Source organism: Primulina huaijiensis, chromosome 7 (assembly GCF_012295235.1).
Source record: "Primulina huaijiensis isolate GDHJ02 chromosome 7, ASM1229523v2, whole genome shotgun sequence".
Lineage (NCBI taxonomy): Eukaryota > Viridiplantae > Streptophyta > Magnoliopsida > Lamiales > Gesneriaceae > Primulina > Primulina huaijiensis.
Window position 1 is genome coordinate 5,655,589 of NC_133312.1, and position 24,009 is coordinate 5,679,597.

The following is a 24,009-nucleotide window of genomic DNA, read 5'->3' on the forward strand; positions in this document are numbered from 1 at the left end:
AAAAATGTCGAATTTACCGAATTTTCGGTATACCGAAGATTTCGGTACTGTACGATAACAATATCGAATTTTTCGGTACGGCAACGGTATGAAATTTGAAAATTTCGGTATATATCGAAATACCGAAATAACGAAAAAATATACAAAAATTTTAAAATATGTAATATTTTAAAACAATAAATTTATAAAAATTTTAAACTGTAAGGTTTTTTCGGTATAAAACGGTATATACTGATACCGTACCGAAATCTCGGTATACCGTACATTTTTAGTATAATCGATATGTTAGTTATATGTACCGAAAATTTTGGTATACCGAATAATCGGTACGGAATACCGAAATTTTCGGTACGGTATCGGTATGAATTTTGTTATACCATAATTTTAGGTATGGTATACGGTATATGATTTTCGATACGATATACCACCCCTAAATGTGATCAATACTTGACATTTATAGAAACAAGAAATGTTAGTTACTTTTTTGGAGTAAGATTCTTGCTGTAGTAGAATCCTACATGAGATAGGAAATATCATACGGTAAGACTCCTTAACCGTGATGATTAGAGCTCTTGCCTTATCTCGATGAGATTTGATCGAATCTCATATTTTTCGGGACCTCTTATTTATTAACAAGAATATCTCAACATTGCCTAACTTCGTTATGACCTGGGCTTCCCACCCCCCCTCCCACAAGCGAACTTAAACTGCTAGTAATCAGTTTGGACCTTTAATAAAAATGGATGAGGTTCCAGCCCTGTTAGAAATTCATGAGCTTGGACTCCTGACTCAAAACACCTAACTGTATGATTGGGCTCTGTAGTCAGACCCTTGATCAATAATGAGGCATGATCTTTAAAGGGCAAGGGCCAACTTTAAAATGAATCTGGATTCGTCCAAACATGTCAATTTTAAAAGGCATCAAAACTCAATAATTAAATCAAAATAAAATTTTAATCTATTAAATTTATTTAAACTCTATATAGCATGAGCATAATATATTTAATATAAAAAATTAGATGAGCAACAAATATGTTTTTCTTTAATTAAGACGAATTTATAAATTTAACATTTTCAATTAAAATTTGAAAATATAATATAAATAAATAAATTTATATTTTTTATTGAATGAAGTCTAACATTAAAACAAATTTTTATCTGTGAGACGGGTCAATCCTACCGATATTCACAATAAAAAGTAATATTCTTAGCATAAAAAGTAAAACTTTTTCATGGATGACTCAAATAAGAGATTCGACCCACGAATTGATCCGTGAGACCGTCTCACAAGAGACTTCCTCTTTATATATTTGTTTGTTTAACGTTAGACTTCATTCAAGAAAAAAAATCACAGTTATATAAATATATATATGATATCTCCAAATTTCAATTGAAAATATTAAATTTATAAAGTAATCTTAATTAATAAAAAAATTTGTTGCTCATCTAACTTTTTATATTAAATATTTTAAGCTCGTGTTATATAGAATTTAATAAATTAATAGATTAAAATTTCATTTTGATTTTATGACCGAGTTTGAATTTAAATTTTTTTGAATAAATTAGAGTTTGACTTAATATTTGAAAGTAACAATTTTCATCAGCTGGAATTTAAACTCATATGTATATCAAAAGATGTTTATTTTTTTCCTTTTGTATTAACATACTATGGAAATTTTTTTGTTTCCAATTACCTATTTATAAATACTCGTGTATTTATATATTTTGAAATATGTAAATTTATATATAATTAAATCTAGTGCAAATAAACACTCCTTCGCCTGAAAAATTACTAAAATAAATACTTTTTACTGCCCCGTCTTTCCAGGGGAAGGGCAACGTTACTCAAATTTTTTAATTTTTATAATAATTTAATAAATCATTAGAAACCACCATATTTTGATAACTTTTTTACAAAAGAATTATAATCTAATTAAAAAACCCAAAAACCTTGGTCCATATTGACCTATGAGAAATCCATTTTATCATGTGGAATTTATATTTTCTTGTTTTGATGGACGGGCCTCTTTCAATTTGGGTAATTTTTAGATTTAAATATTAACCCCAGAACCTTTGTAACAATTATTACAAAATATAGATAAAATGAAACAATCAGTTTTTAGCAAAATTTCAACTTCAACGCTGAAACAAATTCTTGAATATTTTGATCGGAGCTCCCTGCTTCCTCCACAGCTTCCCTAGCCAATTCCTTCCACTTGGTCGAATTCGATCTCATCTCTCTCCCCGTCTCGCTTCCCATCACATGGTTTACACAATTAACTATCTCCGCTCGTCCAACGAGTTTTTTATCGTCCGTTTTCGCCCTGATCCCCATGCGCCAAACATCCTCGACAAACTTTGCATTCGTGTACTGATCGGTCCACTGCGGCATCGCCACCAACGGGACGCCCAAACTCAGCGCCTCTAACGTCGAATTCCACCCACAGTGTGTCACGAAACACCCTACCGCCTCGTGTTTCAAGACTTGTAGTTGAGGGCACCACGCCACAACGAGCCCCTTGTCACGTATCTCCTCCTCGTAATTTTTTGGAAGTTTAGATTCCTCGGATGCTCTAACTACCCACAAGAAAGGCCAATCGAGTGATTTTAGTGCAAGCGCTAATTCTTCCATCTGCTCGACTGTTGGCCTTGCGAAGCTTCCAAATGATACGTAGACAACCGACCCGATGGGCTGGTTATCGAGCCATTCGAAGCAAGTATCGGTTATTGGCGTGAAAATACTGAGTCCATATTGGCTGTCGTCTGGAATGCGTTTGTCCAGGAACATCGATGGTATGGTTGGGCCTATCGGCCTCATATCCATGAACTTTGACAGCCAATCTGTTACCTACTTTAGACAAATGGATTAAATCAGTTGGTGGCATTTTATTGATGTATTAAATTATCTTTATTAATGAGTCAATTAGTTGTTGGAGAAGCATTTAAACATTATCTCCAATTTTCTAATTGAACAATAAATTATGAAATTAACATGTTGCAAGAAGGGAAATTACAAATAGGTAGGGTGCTTAAATTTTAATTTGCCATCTTAAATACCTTTGTTTTGTTTCCATCGAATATTCGAAGTTTAGTTTTGTTGCAGTAACTTTGATTTTTTGGTCTTTTGTTTTATTTCACCAATGTTGATGTAATGGCATAAAATGTTGATGTGTCGTTTGAAAATGAAAATGATGATATAGTATAAAAAGACGCTGACACGACATTAAAAATTGATTATGTGTTTGACATTACGTTAGCAATTTCAATCGAAATAACCGAAAACTAAAAATTAATGCAATGAAACAAAAAATTTACATGGTGATGGACTAATTAAGAGCCAAAATCAAGTAAACTAGTGGAAGAAAAAATAATTTCCATAAATTTTATTAAGCTTAATAGTCAAATATTAAAAAGTTTTTGACTAAATGAAAACATTTGAATAAAAAAGTTTAAGTCTGTTGTCAAAAATTTTAAAACAAGAATACGATAAATAAATTGCACACCTCTTGTTCCAATTGGTGAAATGTATTAACAAAAACCCAGTCGACCCGCTGCACATTCCTGAACTGCTCCATCATGATCTCGGACCTCGTGGGATCCGACTCATGATCCTGGATAAACGAAGGCAGATCGGAGCGGTCCATAACCGGAAACCCGCCGGGGATCCGAATCCTATCCTCCATAACCGGAAGTTTGAGCTCCTTTGTGTACGCGTTGAAGTAGATACAGTTGACCGAATTAGGCTGAGTAAAGAAAACGGCGGTCATCAATCCAAACTTCTCAGCCACATCGAATACCCATGGGTAAAACGGGTCGTATATCACGCAATCAGCGGGCGACCCCGAGCTCCGAAGCTTCTCGACCAGCTCCGCCAATGTTCTCGACCCGTATTCCGAGCAGCGACTGTAGGCTTCTTCGGGCTTCACGGCCTCCATGCCGCCGTCGTCGAAACCGTCTGAGATTGTCTCCACCTTGAAGCAGGCGTCGGGGAAATTTTGAACGGATTTGAGGAAGAATTTGGTGGTGACGAGGGTGATTTTCGGGATTCCTGTGTGTCTTAAGCGCTTGGAGAATTGGAACATGGGGTTAATGTGGCCTTGCAGAGGGAACGAGAGCACGAGGCAGTGGGGTTTTCCTTGTTCGTTTTGCTTTTTCTCCATTTTCGAATGATCTGATAGCTTTGGCTTCAAATATTAATTTTTGCATGAGGTTTTCGTAACTTGTTGGGGGAATGAATTTAAAGCTTCGACTCTCCCTATTGCCATTCTTTTTCCTTTTATTAGCAAAAAAAATATTTTGTAGTAACACAAAAAAGATTTTTTTATTTTGTATTTTGCTTTTAAAACCCTAGGATTTTCCATTTTTTTCAACTCTATAATCAATGATAATATATATAAGAAAGATAATTATTGACTAAATGGCAATATCATCAAGACATTTATTTAAATAATTTAATAATTAATTTATAAAATATAGTGAGTATTTTATTTCGATTTTAATACTATATTCCAAGTGCCGTGTCTTAATTCTATAATTAATTTGGCTGATTCAATGTCAATCAAAAAATTTATTATAATATGGAAATTATTTTGAGTTACGCAACGAACAAATATGGTTGAAAATTACTTGGAGGGATTCAGCAGATCTCTATTTAAATTAATTTGAGCTTTTTTTTAAAAAAAATCACTAAATGAAGATGCTCCCTTCAGCCTGAGTAGAGATATCCCGCCCTCAATTCCCGCCTCGTTATCAAACATACGCGGATCCAACCATAATTTTGTAATAAGAATAAGAGATCTCCGATCCGAGATTCTGTTAGATTTTTTCGGTCCGAAGATTCATAACACTTGCGTAATTGATGATGGTTCCCTGAATATGGATGGGGTTTGGAAGAATAGTCAAAACGTGTTATCAATCGCTGATTGCGTAAAGGACAAATAATTAACAAGTATTAATAAGATAACTTGACGGGGAAGATAATTGAGATTGCCGGATAAAATATAGATTATATATATGGACTTGATGTGATTTGTAAACGATATAAAAACTCATAGTTCTATTAATTGTATTTTTTGCCCAGTTGTGTGTATGAAACATATAATATAAATTTATATATTTTAAATTTTTTTTATTTTTTTATAATATAAACTAAAATTATTATAAAGAAATAAAATAAAATTATTAATTGTGGATTATTTTAAATAATTTTACAAATTATTACTAATGTAGGAACATTGAAGTTTTGGCGATAAACATTTTGATATCGTAAACATTCAAAAGCATCAAAATTCAGCAACATTAACATAAATCAGAAGCAGATAAATTCAGTACTCTAGTCAGAATCGATCATAAGGACTATCAAAATTTCGGAACATCGATTTTTGAATAAGACTACTGATCATTTAAACGGTCATATGAGAAAACATTTACTTAGCAGACGAAACATTCAGAAAAATGTTCAGTACGCTAAATCAAAAAGTTATTATGACTACAATTGACAAGTCTGTATCACAATCATTCAATGTCACATTCTATTTCAAGACAACATTAATTACGCATCAAAAGTTATACAAAATTATTTATGGCCCTTGTACGATGGCTTTATAGTCGTTCAGATTCTACTATTGGAAATCAATTATAAAAGGCCATAAAAATCTTTCAGCATAAGACACAACACTATCACGCGACCAGTTATCTTACACTCAGAAGTACCGTTGAAAAGAAATATAAGAAGGAACACACTCAAAGCTATATCAAATCCTCTAGAGTTCATTTTGTGCTATCAAAACATTCAATGTAATTCGTATATCTTTATCAAGTGTGAGTTATTGTAAACTAATAGAAATATTACTTCTAATTAGACTTATGTGAGAAATATACTGTTGCATTAAAAGTTTCAATGAAGAATGTTAAGCTTTATTGAAGTGGGTAATTACAAAGTATTATAATACCATTGCCTATTAGTGAGTACTTTTTGAAAACGGAAGAAGAAGAGACGTAGAAAGATGCAGCCTTTGAACTTCCAAAAACAATTCCTTGTTTTTTTTTTTGGTGCTAATGAAATGTGTTTTCACAAAGTCTTGGCAGCCTTCTTCTGCAGTGAATATCAATTGTCTATTGAGCTTTGACAATTAAGAATCAGACTTCTGCTGCTAATTCCAGTAAAATTCATTTGAAGACAAATCTAAAGAATCTGATGATGTGTTTATTCATCATCATCTCTCTCTAAATAACCTCCGTAAATCTTAATAAGTGATATTAGAGATAGAGTTTTTTCAACCTCTGAACCAGTACACATCAATGACGTCCTTCAACAAAATTTTCATGTTCTCAAAAGAGGAATTTGATGATTAGAATATCAAAAAGAAAGCTCAACTAGATGCCCAAGATGATGATATGTGCAATGTCATCATTGATGGAACAATCAAAATAATGAAAGTCAACACTGCTATTGTCATGTTATTGTAAACTGATAGAAGTAGTACTTCTAATCGGAATTCTGTGAGAAATCTACTGTTGAAACTAAAGGTTTCAGTAGATAATGTTAAATCATATCGCAGTGGGTAATTACAAAGTACTATATTACCAAAGTCTATTAATGAGTACCTTCTGGAAACAGAAGAAGGAGAGACGCAGAATGATTCATCATCCGAACTTCCAAAAACAATTCCTTGTTTTTTTTATTTTTTATGCTATTGAATTGTGTTTTCACAAAGTCTCGACAGACTTATTCTGCATTGAATATCAATTGTCGACTGAGATTTGACGGTCAAGAATCAGACTTCCGCTGCTAATTCCAGTAAAATTCATTTTAAGACAAACCTAAAGAATTTGAGGAGGTGTTTATTCATCATCTTTAGCTAAATAACCTCCACATATCTTAATAAGTGGTATCAAAGACATTATTTTCTCAGCCTCTGAACCAGTACACATCAAATGCGTCCTTCAACAAAATTCTCATGTTCTCAAAAGAAAAGTTTGATGATTGGAAGATCTGAATGAAAGCTCAACTGGATTCCCAAGATGATGATAAGTGCTATGTCATCACTGACAGAACAATCAAAATAATGAAATTCAACACTGCTATTGTTGTGTTAGATAGAGAACATCAGATGATTAAGAAGCATAGATCAGCGTTGAATACCGATGACAAGAAAAAAAATTATAGATCATAACATGGAAAAAGATATATTGTACATTACTCGATAAAAATATTTTTAGTAAAATCAAGATGTGCAACACTGCAAAGAAAATATGGGAAAAGATTATTCAAATATGTGAGAAAAATGGTAAGACAAAAGAAAACAAACTCACAGTATCCATGCAAAATATCAATATGAAACTAGGAGAATCCCTAAATGACTTTTCTGGGAGATTCAGTAGCATTATCATTGAGCTATTTGCTCTTGGAGTACACCAATCTAGAAGTATCACTCAAGTTGATGAGATCTCTCCTAAGGAAATGAGATGTAAAACCTTGCAATGAGAGAATTAAAGGATTTAAACAATTATGAATTGCATGAATCGTTTGCTAATCTAAAGACTTACGAGTTTGAGTTGGAAATCAAAAATGGAGAAGAAATCACATCAAGTCATAGCTTGTGCCATGACCATTGCTAACCCAGTACCGGAGAATACTGCTGAGAAAATCAGCAACAATTTTACTTATCTATTATTCAAGAAATTCTCAAGATTCATGAAGAAAAGTCATAAAACATATAAGAATCCCAACAAGAACTTCGAAAAGGAGTCACCATCCCTCGACATGGCCTATTTCAATTGTGGGAAAACCGATCACTTCATTATTGATTGTCCTAAGCCCAATACAGATAATTACAAGAAGAAAGGACAAAAGCGCAAGGGCAAGAAGTCCCGAAAATATCACAAGACGATGGTTGCTAAGAAATAAAAAGTAAGTAGACAAATTCCAGTTCTGAGTCTTCTGACTCAGAGAGTTAATCCAGTGATAATGCTCGATACTGACCCAAACTTGACTGCTGATGAGAGAAAGAAAAGCTCTACTGACGTTAGAAGCTCAACGTGAGTGGTTAGAAGCTCAACGTGGTGCTTAGACAGTAGTTGCTCAAGACATATGACTGGTCAAGTTAATATACTTTCAGAAGTTATCAGTTGTAATGGAACAAAATTTACATTTGGGGACAAATCAGACCCTTGAACCCGTTGTTCCTGAGATGGAGTCGGTAGCAGAGACTAGTAGAACACATAATCAAGAGACTACTGATCAGCCTATTCAAAATGATGCTGAAGTAACATAGATAACATGTAATCCTGATCCAACTAACATTTTATCATAACCAAATTATAGATGGAACAAAACTCACTATCCCAACGGTAATTCCTCAGCACCTTTCATAACTAGGAAACAAATTTTTAGTGAATATATGTATGCCATTTTCATCTCTTAATTAGAACCTAAGAAAATAAATGAAGCTCTTACTGATTCTATTTGTATAGAGGTCATGCAAGATGAATTTAATCAATTTAAGATAAATAATGTTTGGTATTTAGTTCTTATATCTCATCATCAAATTGTTATCGGTACACGATAGGTATTTAAAAATAAATTAAATGAGGATGAAATAGTAATCGGAATTAAAGCAAGATTAGTAACACATGGTTCTGTATAAGAAGAAGGAATATATTTTGACGAAAATTTTGCATCGGTAGCCCGATTAGAATCTATCCGAATATTTCTTACTTTTTCTGCTTCTAAGAATTTCAATGTATATTAATTGGATATGAAGAGACCGATTTTAAATGGACTACTGTAAGAGGAAGTGTATGTTGAACAACCTCCAGGATTCATTGATCATACACTACTAATTCACATATACAAACTACATAAAGCCCTTTATGGATTAAAGCAGGCGACAAGAGCATGACATGATACTATGTCTTGATCCTTACTTAACAATGCTTTCAACATTGGATCAGTAGACAAAACTCTGTTTAGATTTATTCAAAATGATCATATCTTATTTGTAAAAATTTATGTAGATTATATCATTTTCAGATCTAATAACCCAAAGTTGCGCAAGAATTTGCCAAGTTAATGCAAGATAAATTTGAAATTAGTATGATGAGAGAATTTATATTCTTTCTAGGTTTGCAAGTCAAGAAAATGGAATCTGGCATTTTCATCAATCAAGTTAAGCACACCAAGGAGTTACTGAAAAAGTTCAGAATGGAAAATTGTTCCTCAACATCCACTCCAATGAGCTCAATAACCAAACCTGACAAAGATGAAATGGGAATCTCGGTAGCGGTAACTCAGTATTGAGGTCTTATTGGCTCTTTATTATACCTAACTGCTAGAAGACCAGATATTATGTTTGTTGTTTGCATTTGTATTCGATTTCATTATACTCCTAAGCAATCTCATTTTCTTAATGCAAATAGAATACTGAAATACTTGAAGCTAGGTAACTCAGAACGTTGCCATATGGTATCCCAAAGATTCATCATTTAATTTAATTGGATACTCATATGCTAACTATATAGGATGTAAACTGGACATGCAATGCATTAGTAATTGATGTCAATTTCTAGGTGATCGACGGATATCATTGTTCAGTAAAAAGCTGACTTCTATAGCTGCATCAACCGCCGAAGGCGAATATTTGTCAGCTAGAAGCTATTGTGGATTCAGCAACAACTACGTGATCATGGAATACATGCTTCTGAATCTCTTATTTTCTGCGACAACACCAATGCAATTGCGATTACATACAATCCAGTGTTACATTCCCGAACAAAGCATATAGACATCAGATATCATTTCATTAGATATAATGTCTTAAAGAAATGTATCATACTGAATTATATGTCCACTGAACAACAGGCTGCTGATAATTTTACAAACGACTACCGTAGGTTAGGTTTTCCTACTTTTGAAATAATTAGGATTAATTAATTTTTCATAATTAAATTCTAGATTTTCGTGATTTTGGGGGAATCATGTTCTTGATTTTCAGCATCCTCCTTGCTGAAAATCAGGTTACTGATTACACTGATATACAATGAGATTACTGAAATGAATCTCCTGTTGAATTCCAGTAGACCTTCATTCAGTACTCTTATCGATCGCATAGTGTACTAAGTTCAATTTCCGACTCACTTTTATCAACCAATCAGGGCAGTCCTTGGGTCATTTTTGTTCATTTTAAACTTTTAAATCTTTTCGAATTTATTTTACTTTTGAAATTTTTGAAAATGATCACAGGCCTACTGACACATGCATGAGACTATATGTATGTCATAGTTTGGCTCTTTACTGTCTGAAAACTTTTACTGTTGTATGGGAAACTTTTTACATTCTGGCTTTCACTATTCCTTGCAATCCTCGCATTCTATCATTCACTTTAGTTTTCGAGTTTCCTCTTCAGATTGCAGAAAATTCGGTTGAGTTCAACATATCCTTAGTCTATGCACTATATGCACCCTCCATCTGAGCTGTGATATAGCATAAGCGACATCAGTGGCAGCAATTTTTAGCAACATCCTTGTAAGTTCTCCCTTGCTAGACCAAAAAATACTAGCGTAGGAATACATTCAAATTCAAGTATCAGCCTATAATTTCTTGTGGACTTGATGTGACAGACTAGTGAGTGGAGTTGATGTCATAGTAAACAGAGTTAACGGAAAAGTGAACGACAAGAACAGAAGACGTAAAATGGAAAGTAAAATGTATTTATTGATGCACATTGCTTGCATGTGAATTTATAGATGTCAAATGGAAGAAACTATCATGTCAGGATAAGTATTAGCAAACATGAAATATATTTTTTGTTTTATTCTGGAGGCGATAAACCAAACATAATACACACAAATATATGAGATCAACGACAACAGAAGAATTGATCTTCCAACCTATACATAATGAAATTACATNAGATTCGACCCACGAATTGATCCGTGAGACCGTCTCACAAGAGACTTCCTCTTTATATATTTGTTTGTTTAACGTTAGACTTCATTCAAGAAAAAAAATCACAGTTATATAAATATATATATGATATCTCCAAATTTCAATTGAAAATATTAAATTTATAAAGTAATCTTAATTAATAAAAAAATTTGTTGCTCATCTAACTTTTTATATTAAATATTTTAAGCTCGTGTTATATAGAATTTAATAAATTAATAGATTAAAATTTCATTTTGATTTTATGACCGAGTTTGAATTTAAATTTTTTTGAATAAATTAGAGTTTGACTTAATATTTGAAAGTAACAATTTTCATCAGCTGGAATTTAAACTCATATGTATATCAAAAGATGTTTATTTTTTTCCTTTTGTATTAACATACTATGGAAATTTTTTTGTTTCCAATTACCTATTTATAAATACTCGTGTATTTATATATTTTGAAATATGTAAATTTATATATAATTAAATCTAGTGCAAATAAACACTCCTTCGCCTGAAAAATTACTAAAATAAATACTTTTTACTGCCCCGTCTTTCCAGGGGAAGGGCAACGTTACTCAAATTTTTTAATTTTTATAATAATTTAATAAATCATTAGAAACCACCATATTTTGATAACTTTTTTACAAAAGAATTATAATCTAATTAAAAAACCCAAAAACCTTGGTCCATATTGACCTATGAGAAATCCATTTTATCATGTGGAATTTATATTTTCTTGTTTTGATGGACGGGCCTCTTTCAATTTGGGTAATTTTTAGATTTAAATATTAACCCCAGAACCTTTGTAACAATTATTACAAAATATAGATAAAATGAAACAATCAGTTTTTAGCAAAATTTCAACTTCAACGCTGAAACAAATTCTTGAATATTTTGATCGGAGCTCCCTGCTTCCTCCACAGCTTCCCTAGCCAATTCCTTCCACTTGGTCGAATTCGATCTCATCTCTCTCCCCGTCTCGCTTCCCATCACATGGTTTACACAATTAACTATCTCCGCTCGTCCAACGAGTTTTTTATCGTCCGTTTTCGCCCTGATCCCCATGCGCCAAACATCCTCGACAAACTTTGCATTCGTGTACTGATCGGTCCACTGCGGCATCGCCACCAACGGGACGCCCAAACTCAGCGCCTCTAACGTCGAATTCCACCCACAGTGTGTCACGAAACACCCTACCGCCTCGTGTTTCAAGACTTGTAGTTGAGGGCACCACGCCACAACGAGCCCCTTGTCACGTATCTCCTCCTCGTAATTTTTTGGAAGTTTAGATTCCTCGGATGCTCTAACTACCCACAAGAAAGGCCAATCGAGTGATTTTAGTGCAAGCGCTAATTCTTCCATCTGCTCGACTGTTGGCCTTGCGAAGCTTCCAAATGATACGTAGACAACCGACCCGATGGGCTGGTTATCGAGCCATTCGAAGCAAGTATCGGTTATTGGCGTGAAAATACTGAGTCCATATTGGCTGTCGTCTGGAATGCGTTTGTCCAGGAACATCGATGGTATGGTTGGGCCTATCGGCCTCATATCCATGAACTTTGACAGCCAATCTGTTACCTACTTTAGACAAATGGATTAAATCAGTTGGTGGCATTTTATTGATGTATTAAATTATCTTTATTAATGAGTCAATTAGTTGTTGGAGAAGCATTTAAACATTATCTCCAATTTTCTAATTGAACAATAAATTATGAAATTAACATGTTGCAAGAAGGGAAATTACAAATAGGTAGGGTGCTTAAATTTTAATTTGCCATCTTAAATACCTTTGTTTTGTTTCCATCGAATATTCGAAGTTTAGTTTTGTTGCAGTAACTTTGATTTTTTGGTCTTTTGTTTTATTTCACCAATGTTGATGTAATGGCATAAAATGTTGATGTGTCGTTTGAAAATGAAAATGATGATATAGTATAAAAAGACGCTGACACGACATTAAAAATTGATTATGTGTTTGACATTACGTTAGCAATTTCAATCGAAATAACCGAAAACTAAAAATTAATGCAATGAAACAAAAAATTTACATGGTGATGGACTAATTAAGAGCCAAAATCAAGTAAACTAGTGGAAGAAAAAATAATTTCCATAAATTTTATTAAGCTTAATAGTCAAATATTAAAAAGTTTTTGACTAAATGAAAACATTTGAATAAAAAAGTTTAAGTCTGTTGTCAAAAATTTTAAAACAAGAATACGATAAATAAATTGCACACCTCTTGTTCCAATTGGTGAAATGTATTAACAAAAACCCAGTCGACCCGCTGCACATTCCTGAACTGCTCCATCATGATCTCGGACCTCGTGGGATCCGACTCATGATCCTGGATAAACGAAGGCAGATCGGAGCGGTCCATAACCGGAAACCCGCCGGGGATCCGAATCCTATCCTCCATAACCGGAAGTTTGAGCTCCTTTGTGTACGCGTTGAAGTAGATACAGTTGACCGAATTAGGCTGAGTAAAGAAAACGGCGGTCATCAATCCAAACTTCTCAGCCACATCGAATACCCATGGGTAAAACGGGTCGTATATCACGCAATCAGCGGGCGACCCCGAGCTCCGAAGCTTCTCGACCAGCTCCGCCAATGTTCTCGACCCGTATTCCGAGCAGCGACTGTAGGCTTCTTCGGGCTTCACGGCCTCCATGCCGCCGTCGTCGAAACCGTCTGAGATTGTCTCCACCTTGAAGCAGGCGTCGGGGAAATTTTGAACGGATTTGAGGAAGAATTTGGTGGTGACGAGGGTGATTTTCGGGATTCCTGTGTGTCTTAAGCGCTTGGAGAATTGGAACATGGGGTTAATGTGGCCTTGCAGAGGGAACGAGAGCACGAGGCAGTGGGGTTTTCCTTGTTCGTTTTGCTTTTTCTCCATTTTCGAATGATCTGATAGCTTTGGCTTCAAATATTAATTTTTGCATGAGGTTTTCGTAACTTGTTGGGGGAATGAATTTAAAGCTTCGACTCTCCCTATTGCCATTCTTTTTCCTTTTATTAGCAAAAAAAATATTTTGTAGTAACACAAAAAAGATTTTTTTATTTTGTATTTTGCTTTTAAAACCCTAGGATTTTCCATTTTTTTCAACTCTATAATCAATGATAATATATATAAGAAAGATAATTATTGACTAAATGGCAATATCATCAAGACATTTATTTAAATAATTTAATAATTAATTTATAAAATATAGTGAGTATTTTATTTCGATTTTAATACTATATTCCAAGTGCCGTGTCTTAATTCTATAATTAATTTGGCTGATTCAATGTCAATCAAAAAATTTATTATAATATGGAAATTATTTTGAGTTACGCAACGAACAAATATGGTTGAAAATTACTTGGAGGGATTCAGCAGATCTCTATTTAAATTAATTTGAGCTTTTTTTTAAAAAAAATCACTAAATGAAGATGCTCCCTTCAGCCTGAGTAGAGATATCCCGCCCTCAATTCCCGCCTCGTTATCAAACATACGCGGATCCAACCATAATTTTGTAATAAGAATAAGAGATCTCCGATCCGAGATTCTGTTAGATTTTTTCGGTCCGAAGATTCATAACACTTGCGTAATTGATGATGGTTCCCTGAATATGGATGGGGTTTGGAAGAATAGTCAAAACGTGTTATCAATCGCTGATTGCGTAAAGGACAAATAATTAACAAGTATTAATAAGATAACTTGACGGGGAAGATAATTGAGATTGCCGGATAAAATATAGATTATATATATGGACTTGATGTGATTTGTAAACGATATAAAAACTCATAGTTCTATTAATTGTATTTTTTGCCCAGTTGTGTGTATGAAACATATAATATAAATTTATATATTTTAAATTTTTTTTATTTTTTTATAATATAAACTAAAATTATTATAAAGAAATAAAATAAAATTATTAATTGTGGATTATTTTAAATAATTTTACAAATTATTACTAATGTAGGAACATTGAAGTTTTGGCGATAAACATTTTGATATCGTAAACATTCAAAAGCATCAAAATTCAGCAACATTAACATAAATCAGAAGCAGATAAATTCAGTACTCTAGTCAGAATCGATCATAAGGACTATCAAAATTTCGGAACATCGATTTTTGAATAAGACTACTGATCATTTAAACGGTCATATGAGAAAACATTTACTTAGCAGACGAAACATTCAGAAAAATGTTCAGTACGCTAAATCAAAAAGTTATTATGACTACAATTGACAAGTCTGTATCACAATCATTCAATGTCACATTCTATTTCAAGACAACATTAATTACGCATCAAAAGTTATACAAAATTATTTATGGCCCTTGTACGATGGCTTTATAGTCGTTCAGATTCTACTATTGGAAATCAATTATAAAAGGCCATAAAAATCTTTCAGCATAAGACACAACACTATCACGCGACCAGTTATCTTACACTCAGAAGTACCGTTGAAAAGAAATATAAGAAGGAACACACTCAAAGCTATATCAAATCCTCTAGAGTTCATTTTGTGCTATCAAAACATTCAATGTAATTCGTATATCTTTATCAAGTGTGAGTTATTGTAAACTAATAGAAATATTACTTCTAATTAGACTTATGTGAGAAATATACTGTTGCATTAAAAGTTTCAATGAAGAATGTTAAGCTTTATTGAAGTGGGTAATTACAAAGTATTATAATACCATTGCCTATTAGTGAGTACTTTTTGAAAACGGAAGAAGAAGAGACGTAGAAAGATGCAGCCTTTGAACTTCCAAAAACAATTCCTTGTTTTTTTTTTTGGTGCTAATGAAATGTGTTTTCACAAAGTCTTGGCAGCCTTCTTCTGCAGTGAATATCAATTGTCTATTGAGCTTTGACAATTAAGAATCAGACTTCTGCTGCTAATTCCAGTAAAATTCATTTGAAGACAAATCTAAAGAATCTGATGATGTGTTTATTCATCATCATCTCTCTCTAAATAACCTCCGTAAATCTTAATAAGTGATATTAGAGATAGAGTTTTTTCAACCTCTGAACCAGTACACATCAATGACGTCCTTCAACAAAATTTTCATGTTCTCAAAAGAGGAATTTGATGATTAGAATATCAAAAAGAAAGCTCAACTAGATGCCCAAGATGATGATATGTGCAATGTCATCATTGATGGAACAATCAAAATAATGAAAGTCAACACTGCTATTGTCATGTTATTGTAAACTGATAGAAGTAGTACTTCTAATCGGAATTCTGTGAGAAATCTACTGTTGAAACTAAAGGTTTCAGTAGATAATGTTAAATCATATCGCAGTGGGTAATTACAAAGTACTATATTACCAAAGTCTATTAATGAGTACCTTCTGGAAACAGAAGAAGGAGAGACGCAGAATGATTCATCATCCGAACTTCCAAAAACAATTCCTTGTTTTTTTTATTTTTTATGCTATTGAATTGTGTTTTCACAAAGTCTCGACAGACTTATTCTGCATTGAATATCAATTGTCGACTGAGATTTGACGGTCAAGAATCAGACTTCCGCTGCTAATTCCAGTAAAATTCATTTTAAGACAAACCTAAAGAATTTGAGGAGGTGTTTATTCATCATCTTTAGCTAAATAACCTCCACATATCTTAATAAGTGGTATCAAAGACATTATTTTCTCAGCCTCTGAACCAGTACACATCAAATGCGTCCTTCAACAAAATTCTCATGTTCTCAAAAGAAAAGTTTGATGATTGGAAGATCTGAATGAAAGCTCAACTGGATTCCCAAGATGATGATAAGTGCTATGTCATCACTGACAGAACAATCAAAATAATGAAATTCAACACTGCTATTGTTGTGTTAGATAGAGAACATCAGATGATTAAGAAGCATAGATCAGCGTTGAATACCGATGACAAGAAAAAAAATTATAGATCATAACATGGAAAAAGATATATTGTACATTACTCGATAAAAATATTTTTAGTAAAATCAAGATGTGCAACACTGCAAAGAAAATATGGGAAAAGATTATTCAAATATGTGAGAAAAATGGTAAGACAAAAGAAAACAAACTCACAGTATCCATGCAAAATATCAATATGAAACTAGGAGAATCCCTAAATGACTTTTCTGGGAGATTCAGTAGCATTATCATTGAGCTATTTGCTCTTGGAGTACACCAATCTAGAAGTATCACTCAAGTTGATGAGATCTCTCCTAAGGAAATGAGATGTAAAACCTTGCAATGAGAGAATTAAAGGATTTAAACAATTATGAATTGCATGAATCGTTTGCTAATCTAAAGACTTACGAGTTTGAGTTGGAAATCAAAAATGGAGAAGAAATCACATCAAGTCATAGCTTGTGCCATGACCATTGCTAACCCAGTACCGGAGAATACTGCTGAGAAAATCAGCAACAATTTTACTTATCTATTATTCAAGAAATTCTCAAGATTCATGAAGAAAAGTCATAAAACATATAAGAATCCCAACAAGAACTTCGAAAAGGAGTCACCATCCCTCGACATGGCCTATTTCAATTGTGGGAAAACCGATCACTTCATTATTGATTGTCCTAAGCCCAATACAGATAATTACAAGAAGAAAGGACAAAAGCGCAAGGGCAAGAAGTCCCGAAAATATCACAAGACGATGGTTGCTAAGAAATAAAAAGTAAGTAGACAAATTCCAGTTCTGAGTCTTCTGACTCAGAGAGTTAATCCAGTGATAATGCTCGATACTGACCCAAACTTGACTGCTGATGAGAGAAAGAAAAGCTCTACTGACGTTAGAAGCTCAACGTGAGTGGTTAGAAGCTCAACGTGGTGCTTAGACAGTAGTTGCTCAAGACATATGACTGGTCAAGTTAATATACTTTCAGAAGTTATCAGTTGTAATGGAACAAAATTTACATTTGGGGACAAATCAGACCCTTGAACCCGTTGTTCCTGAGATGGAGTCGGTAGCAGAGACTAGTAGAACACATAATCAAGAGACTACTGATCAGCCTATTCAAAATGATGCTGAAGTAACATAGATAACATGTAATCCTGATCCAACTAACATTTTATCATAACCAAATTATAGATGGAACAAAACTCACTATCCCAACGGTAATTCCTCAGCACCTTTCATAACTAGGAAACAAATTTTTAGTGAATATATGTATGCCATTTTCATCTCTTAATTAGAACCTAAGAAAATAAATGAAGCTCTTACTGATTCTATTTGTATAGAGGTCATGCAAGATGAATTTAATCAATTTAAGATAAATAATGTTTGGTATTTAGTTCTTATATCTCATCATCAAATTGTTATCGGTACACGATAGGTATTTAAAAATAAATTAAATGAGGATGAAATAGTAATCGGAATTAAAGCAAGATTAGTAACACATGGTTCTGTATAAGAAGAAGGAATATATTTTGACGAAAATTTTGCATCGGTAGCCCGATTAGAATCTATCCGAATATTTCTTACTTTTTCTGCTTCTAAGAATTTCAATGTATATTAATTGGATATGAAGAGACCGATTTTAAATGGACTACTGTAAGAGGAAGTGTATGTTGAACAACCTCCAGGATTCATTGATCATACACTACTAATTCACATATACAAACTACATAAAGCCCTTTATGGATTAAAGCAGGCGACAAGAGCATGACATGATACTATGTCTTGATCCTTACTTAACAATGCTTTCAACATTGGATCAGTAGACAAAACTCTGTTTAGATTTATTCAAAATGATCATATCTTATTTGTAAAAATTTATGTAGATTATATCATTTTCAGATCTAATAACCCAAAGTTGCGCAAGAATTTGCCAAGTTAATGCAAGATAAATTTGAAATTAGTATGATGAGAGAATTTATATTCTTTCTAGGTTTGCAAGTCAAGAAAATGGAATCTGGCATTTTCATCAATCAAGTTAAGCACACCAAGGAGTTACTGAAAAAGTTCAGAATGGAAAATTGTTCCTCAACATCCACTCCAATGAGCTCAATAACCAAACCTGACAAAGATGAAATGGGAATCTCGGTAGCGGTAACTCAGTATTGAGGTCTTATTGGCTCTTTATTATACCTAACTGCTAGAAGACCAGATATTATGTTTGTTGTTTGCATTTGTATTCGATTTCATTATACTCCTAAGCAATCTCATTTTCTTAATGCAAATAGAATACTGAAATACTTGAAGCTAGGTAACTCAGAACGTTGCCATATGGTATCCCAAAGATTCATCATTTAATTTAATTGGATACTCATATGCTAACTATATAGGATGTAAACTGGACATGCAATGCATTAGTAATTGATGTCAATTTCTAGGTGATCGACGGATATCATTGTTCAGTAAAAAGCTGACTTCTATAGCTGCATCAACCGCCGAAGGCGAATATTTGTCAGCTAGAAGCTATTGTGGATTCAGCAACAACTACGTGATCATGGAATACATGCTTCTGAATCTCTTATTTTCTGCGACAACACCAATGCAATTGCGATTACATACAATCCAGTGTTACATTCCCGAACAAAGCATATAGACATCAGATATCATTTCATTAGATATAATGTCTTAAAGAAATGTATCATACTGAATTATATGTCCACTGAACAACAGGCTGCTGATAATTTTACAAACGACTACCGTAGGTTAGGTTTTCCTACTTTTGAAATAATTAGGATTAATTAATTTTTCATAATTAAATTCTAGATTTTCGTGATTTTGGGGGAATCATGTTCTTGATTTTCAGCATCCTCCTTGCTGAAAATCAGGTTACTGATTACACTGATATACAATGAGATTACTGAAATGAATCTCCTGTTGAATTCCAGTAGACCTTCATTCAGTACTCTTATCGATCGCATAGTGTACTAAGTTCAATTTCCGACTCACTTTTATCAACCAATCAGGGCAGTCCTTGGGTCATTTTTGTTCATTTTAAACTTTTAAATCTTTTCGAATTTATTTTACTTTTGAAATTTTTGAAAATGATCACAGGCCTACTGACACATGCATGAGACTATATGTATGTCATAGTTTGGCTCTTTACTGTCTGAAAACTTTTACTGTTGTATGGGAAACTTTTTACATTCTGGCTTTCACTATTCCTTGCAATCCTCGCATTCTATCATTCACTTTAGTTTTCGAGTTTCCTCTTCAGATTGCAGAAAATTCGGTTGAGTTCAACATATCCTTAGTCTATGCACTATATGCACCCTCCATCTGAGCTGTGATATAGCATAAGCGACATCAGTGGCAGCAATTTTTAGCAACATCCTTGTAAGTTCTCCCTTGCTAGACCAAAAAATACTAGCGTAGGAATACATTCAAATTCAAGTATCAGCCTATAATTTCTTGTGGACTTGATGTGACAGACTAGTGAGTGGAGTTGATGTCATAGTAAACAGAGTTAACGGAAAAGTGAACGACAAGAACAGAAGACGTAAAATGGAAAGTAAAATGTATTTATTGATGCACATTGCTTGCATGTGAATTTATAGATGTCAAATGGAAGAAACTATCATGTCAGGATAAGTATTAGCAAACATGAAATATATTTTTTGTTTTATTCTGGAGGCGATAAACCAAACATAATACACACAAATATATGAGATCAACGACAACAGAAGAATTGATCTTCCAACCTATACATAATGAAATTACATGTAAATTGTTACCGTTATCCTGTCTAAACTGAAAAATTCTCAAAAAGAAGAAAACGACAGTATAAGGTGATCAACAGGACGAACAAAACTTCATTTGGTGGGAATCTTGATGAATGATATTCACACTTTAAGAAAATTACCCCGAAAATGAGCTGGTGAAGGCATCAAAGTGACATAGGTTGTCTTGTCTTCATTTTGCCTTTCATCATGAGTTCTTTATCAACTGACCTGTTCTCCAATCAAATCAAGACCAACAAGTAGAAACGTGACACCTTGAAAAAGTAGAAAGTAAAAATGCAGTCCATGAGCAGACAAAAGGCTTCTGATTGAAGCAGTTAGCAGAAGAAAAGCAAGAGCTAGCTCTTTTCGATAAATCTTGTTAGTTTTCTTGACCGGTTTGTTCACTGTTTGTTCCTTCAATAGGGTGAGATCAGAAAGACCATTTTCCAAAGCGCCCCTATTGATCTGTGGTTGGATAAGTGATTTCATATCCTTATCAGCAGCAGCTAACAAGTCGGATTCTGAAGACCTTCCGGCCTTTTTGGTGACAATCCACTCGTAAGAGCTTCCTAATTGAAAGAGTCCAGATAACATGGCATTGAATTTAGTAACTGACATAGTGTTTTCAAATAGGAGATAGGGGGCAATGAAAGGGATGGATTTTGGTGAGGGGAGTATGTTAAGGAACGTCATTAGGATAGGAACGAAGCAAATGACCCACGTAGGTAGCTCAGCTTCGGGAATGAACATGGTCAATGGAAGAACTATGCAGAATAATGTGAATGAGTAGAAGGGAAGGATGAGTTTTCGAAGTAAGAAGAAGAAAAATATCAAGTTCACTTTCTTCCATATTGATATCTGCAGAAAAAATCAGCATCCGTGGATCATCAGTGAGGCTTTCATCTGAAAACTATCAGAGACTTATAAAACTAATGTTAAACGCACCTTTGATTTCAGGACAGCGGGAAGGCACAACCGGAACAGCTGCGTAGGACCAGAATGCCATCGATGTTGTTGCTTCCTGTAAGCTTCAAACGACTCAGGAACTTCACATAGAACCTAAGTTTATATGCACGTAGAATACAATTGCATTAGTCATAATAGTCAAGCATCTTCAAAAAGTAGGAACGGCATGCTGGCTGAAAAACAAACTGAAATGACTGATTTTTTTTTGCACCTTAACATCATTGAGATATATGAACTTCCAACCATTGAGATGGGCACGTACAGCAATGTCCATATCTTCTACAGTCGTCCGTTCAAGCCAACCGCCAGAATCTTCCAATGCTTTGATCCTCCAAACACCGGCAGTTCCATTGAAACCAAAGAAATTCAAGAACACCCCATTAACCTGCTGTTCTACCTCAAAATGATAACACAGATTTATGTTCTGGAGGCGGGTCAACAGGTTCTCATCCTTGTTGACAAATATCCATCTTGCCTGAACTAATCCCAATTCAGGATTATCCTACAAGAAAAGAACTTGTTTTGTCAAATTCGAAAGTTGTCCGAGATTCAGGAATGAAAAAAATTAAAGTAAAAACCTTAAAATGTGGAACTGTCTGCTTGAGAAAATCAGGGGTTGGTTGAAAATCTGCATCGAATATAGCAACGAATTCGTAATCCTTCACATAATCACAGCTCATGGCTGATTTAAGATTCCCAGCTTTATAACCGGTCCTAATCAGACGATGCTGATAGATTATGTTAGTACCCTTTTGGCTCCATTTAGAGACCTCCGATTGTATCAACAACTGAATATTTTCATCATCAGAATCGTCAAGAATTTGAATTAGCAGACGTTCTCGCGGCCAATCTAGTTGACAGACTGCTGATATAGAAAACTCATACACCTGTACGAATAATGCAGATTTAGATATTTCATTTACACGAAAGATTCCAAATCTTTGAATGACACTTTCTTTCCACTTATCCCATTAGACCATGCTTATGTATTCTTACATTGTCTCACTGAGCTACGCTTAATGATCTAACAACAACAACAAATCAAACACTTAGCGACAAATAGAAGAAATATTTGAGGAAACTATATCATACCTCCAGCTCGTTACACATAGGAATTTGAACAAGAACCATGGGGTAATTCTGAGCTTCTCCTTCAAGATCTTTATATTCAAAAGGATCACCATTTATTGTAGGTTCAATCTTCTTCAACTTGATATATAAGAATCCCAAAAACAGAATTAACCGATCCAACGATTGGATTAAGAACAGAACGATGCAAAAAGTCGTTAAAGAAAGCACAAACGGCGCAATATATTGAGCTCGAAACTCCAACCAAGCCGCATAAAACAGTTGGAACAGACCTTGGATATCATAAGTGTGCGGAATGTGAAGATTTGTATTCTCAAAATAACGCCACCCTTTGAAATAAGCTACCACCTCAAAACAAAGAATTCCCAATAAAATCATTAAAAAGGACTTTATACTTTCAACATCAATTTACCCTTGCCTAGTTTCTCGCTAGCAAAAGCCACTCCTTGCCTAAAGATCAACCTTTTTTTGATAATTCCAAGAAGACCCCATAATATGGCTCCAAGCCAAGCCACACAACCGACAGCTCGATTTGCCTTAAGAAGCAAAAACCATTTCACTTGCTTGGAATTTTTAAGCCGGCTCTTATCCACTGGCTTGAATGCAGCATCAGGGCCATCGATTTCAAGAATGGAGAAATTAGGATTTTCCATTTTCACTATTACTGGAGTTCCTTGAGCTGTATCTTTAGTCCACCAATAGAAAAGATTCATTCTGGGAGCCATTTTCTTGTTTCCTCTGCAGAATGGTGGCAAAATTTCACCCAGCAAGGAGAATAGAGAACGACCCAAAATTCAAATATATGTTTAAGAGACAAAATGCATAAAATCTTTACATCTCAAGAATATACAAAAGAACAAAGTAAAATTGACACCACCAACTATGAAAAAATAGCCAAAATGATATAAAAAAAAACTTTCATTAATAAATAGCTACTTATGTCTTCAGAAACAACGCACAGCAAAGTTAAAAAAACGAAAAGTCAAAATAAAAAATAGTTTAAAAATATTGTCAAATATTCTTTGCACACAACATTACACAAAGCAAAGCACCATTTTAGAGAAAGGTATATAGCATCTACCAGAGAAATAATACCTTTAAAAAATGGATTCCATTTACTCTGCAAATCCCTAAATTTACCACCTTGTAAACATGAACCTCAAAATCTCGCCTTTACAATTTTTCGAGTGAAAACAAAGCAGAGGATCCCAAGAAGCATAAGAACTCGATTTCTTGAAATGGCAAATGCAAAAAGAATCACAAACATAGAAAGGAGAAAATCTCGGGCATGCTAACTGGAATGAAGAACACGATTCACACAGTTAAAATTGTATCGCAAGTGGATAAGAAGAAAGTATGACACTGTAATATAGCGCAGATC

At 33.9% G+C, this 24,009-nt stretch overlaps 2 protein-coding genes and 1 pseudogene across 2 annotated transcripts; all 3 read right to left on the reverse strand.

Annotated features, from left to right (window-relative positions):
- Positions 1-2,116: 2,116 nt before the first annotated feature.
- Positions 2,117-4,242, reverse strand: LOC140981124 (UDP-glycosyltransferase 74G1-like). Its single transcript, XM_073447395.1, has 2 exons — positions 3,504-4,242; positions 2,117-2,848 (listed from the first exon to the last, which is right to left on the reverse strand). The coding sequence occupies exons 1-2, from the start codon at positions 4,158-4,160 to the stop codon at positions 2,120-2,122; spliced, it is 1,386 nt and encodes a 461-aa protein (XP_073303496.1). The 5' UTR covers positions 4,161-4,242; the 3' UTR covers positions 2,117-2,119.
- A 7,536-nt stretch (positions 4,243-11,778) lies between these two features.
- On the reverse strand, positions 11,779-13,901 carry LOC140981161 (UDP-glycosyltransferase 74G1-like). Its single transcript, XM_073447462.1, has 2 exons — positions 13,166-13,901; positions 11,779-12,510 (listed from the first exon to the last, which is right to left on the reverse strand). The coding sequence occupies exons 1-2, from the start codon at positions 13,820-13,822 to the stop codon at positions 11,782-11,784; spliced, it is 1,386 nt and encodes a 461-aa protein (XP_073303563.1). The 5' UTR covers positions 13,823-13,901; the 3' UTR covers positions 11,779-11,781.
- Positions 13,902-20,488: 6,587 nt separating this feature from the next.
- On the reverse strand, positions 20,489-23,698 carry LOC140981476 (probable xyloglucan glycosyltransferase 5; annotated as a pseudogene).
- Positions 23,699-24,009: the final 311 nt, after the last annotated feature.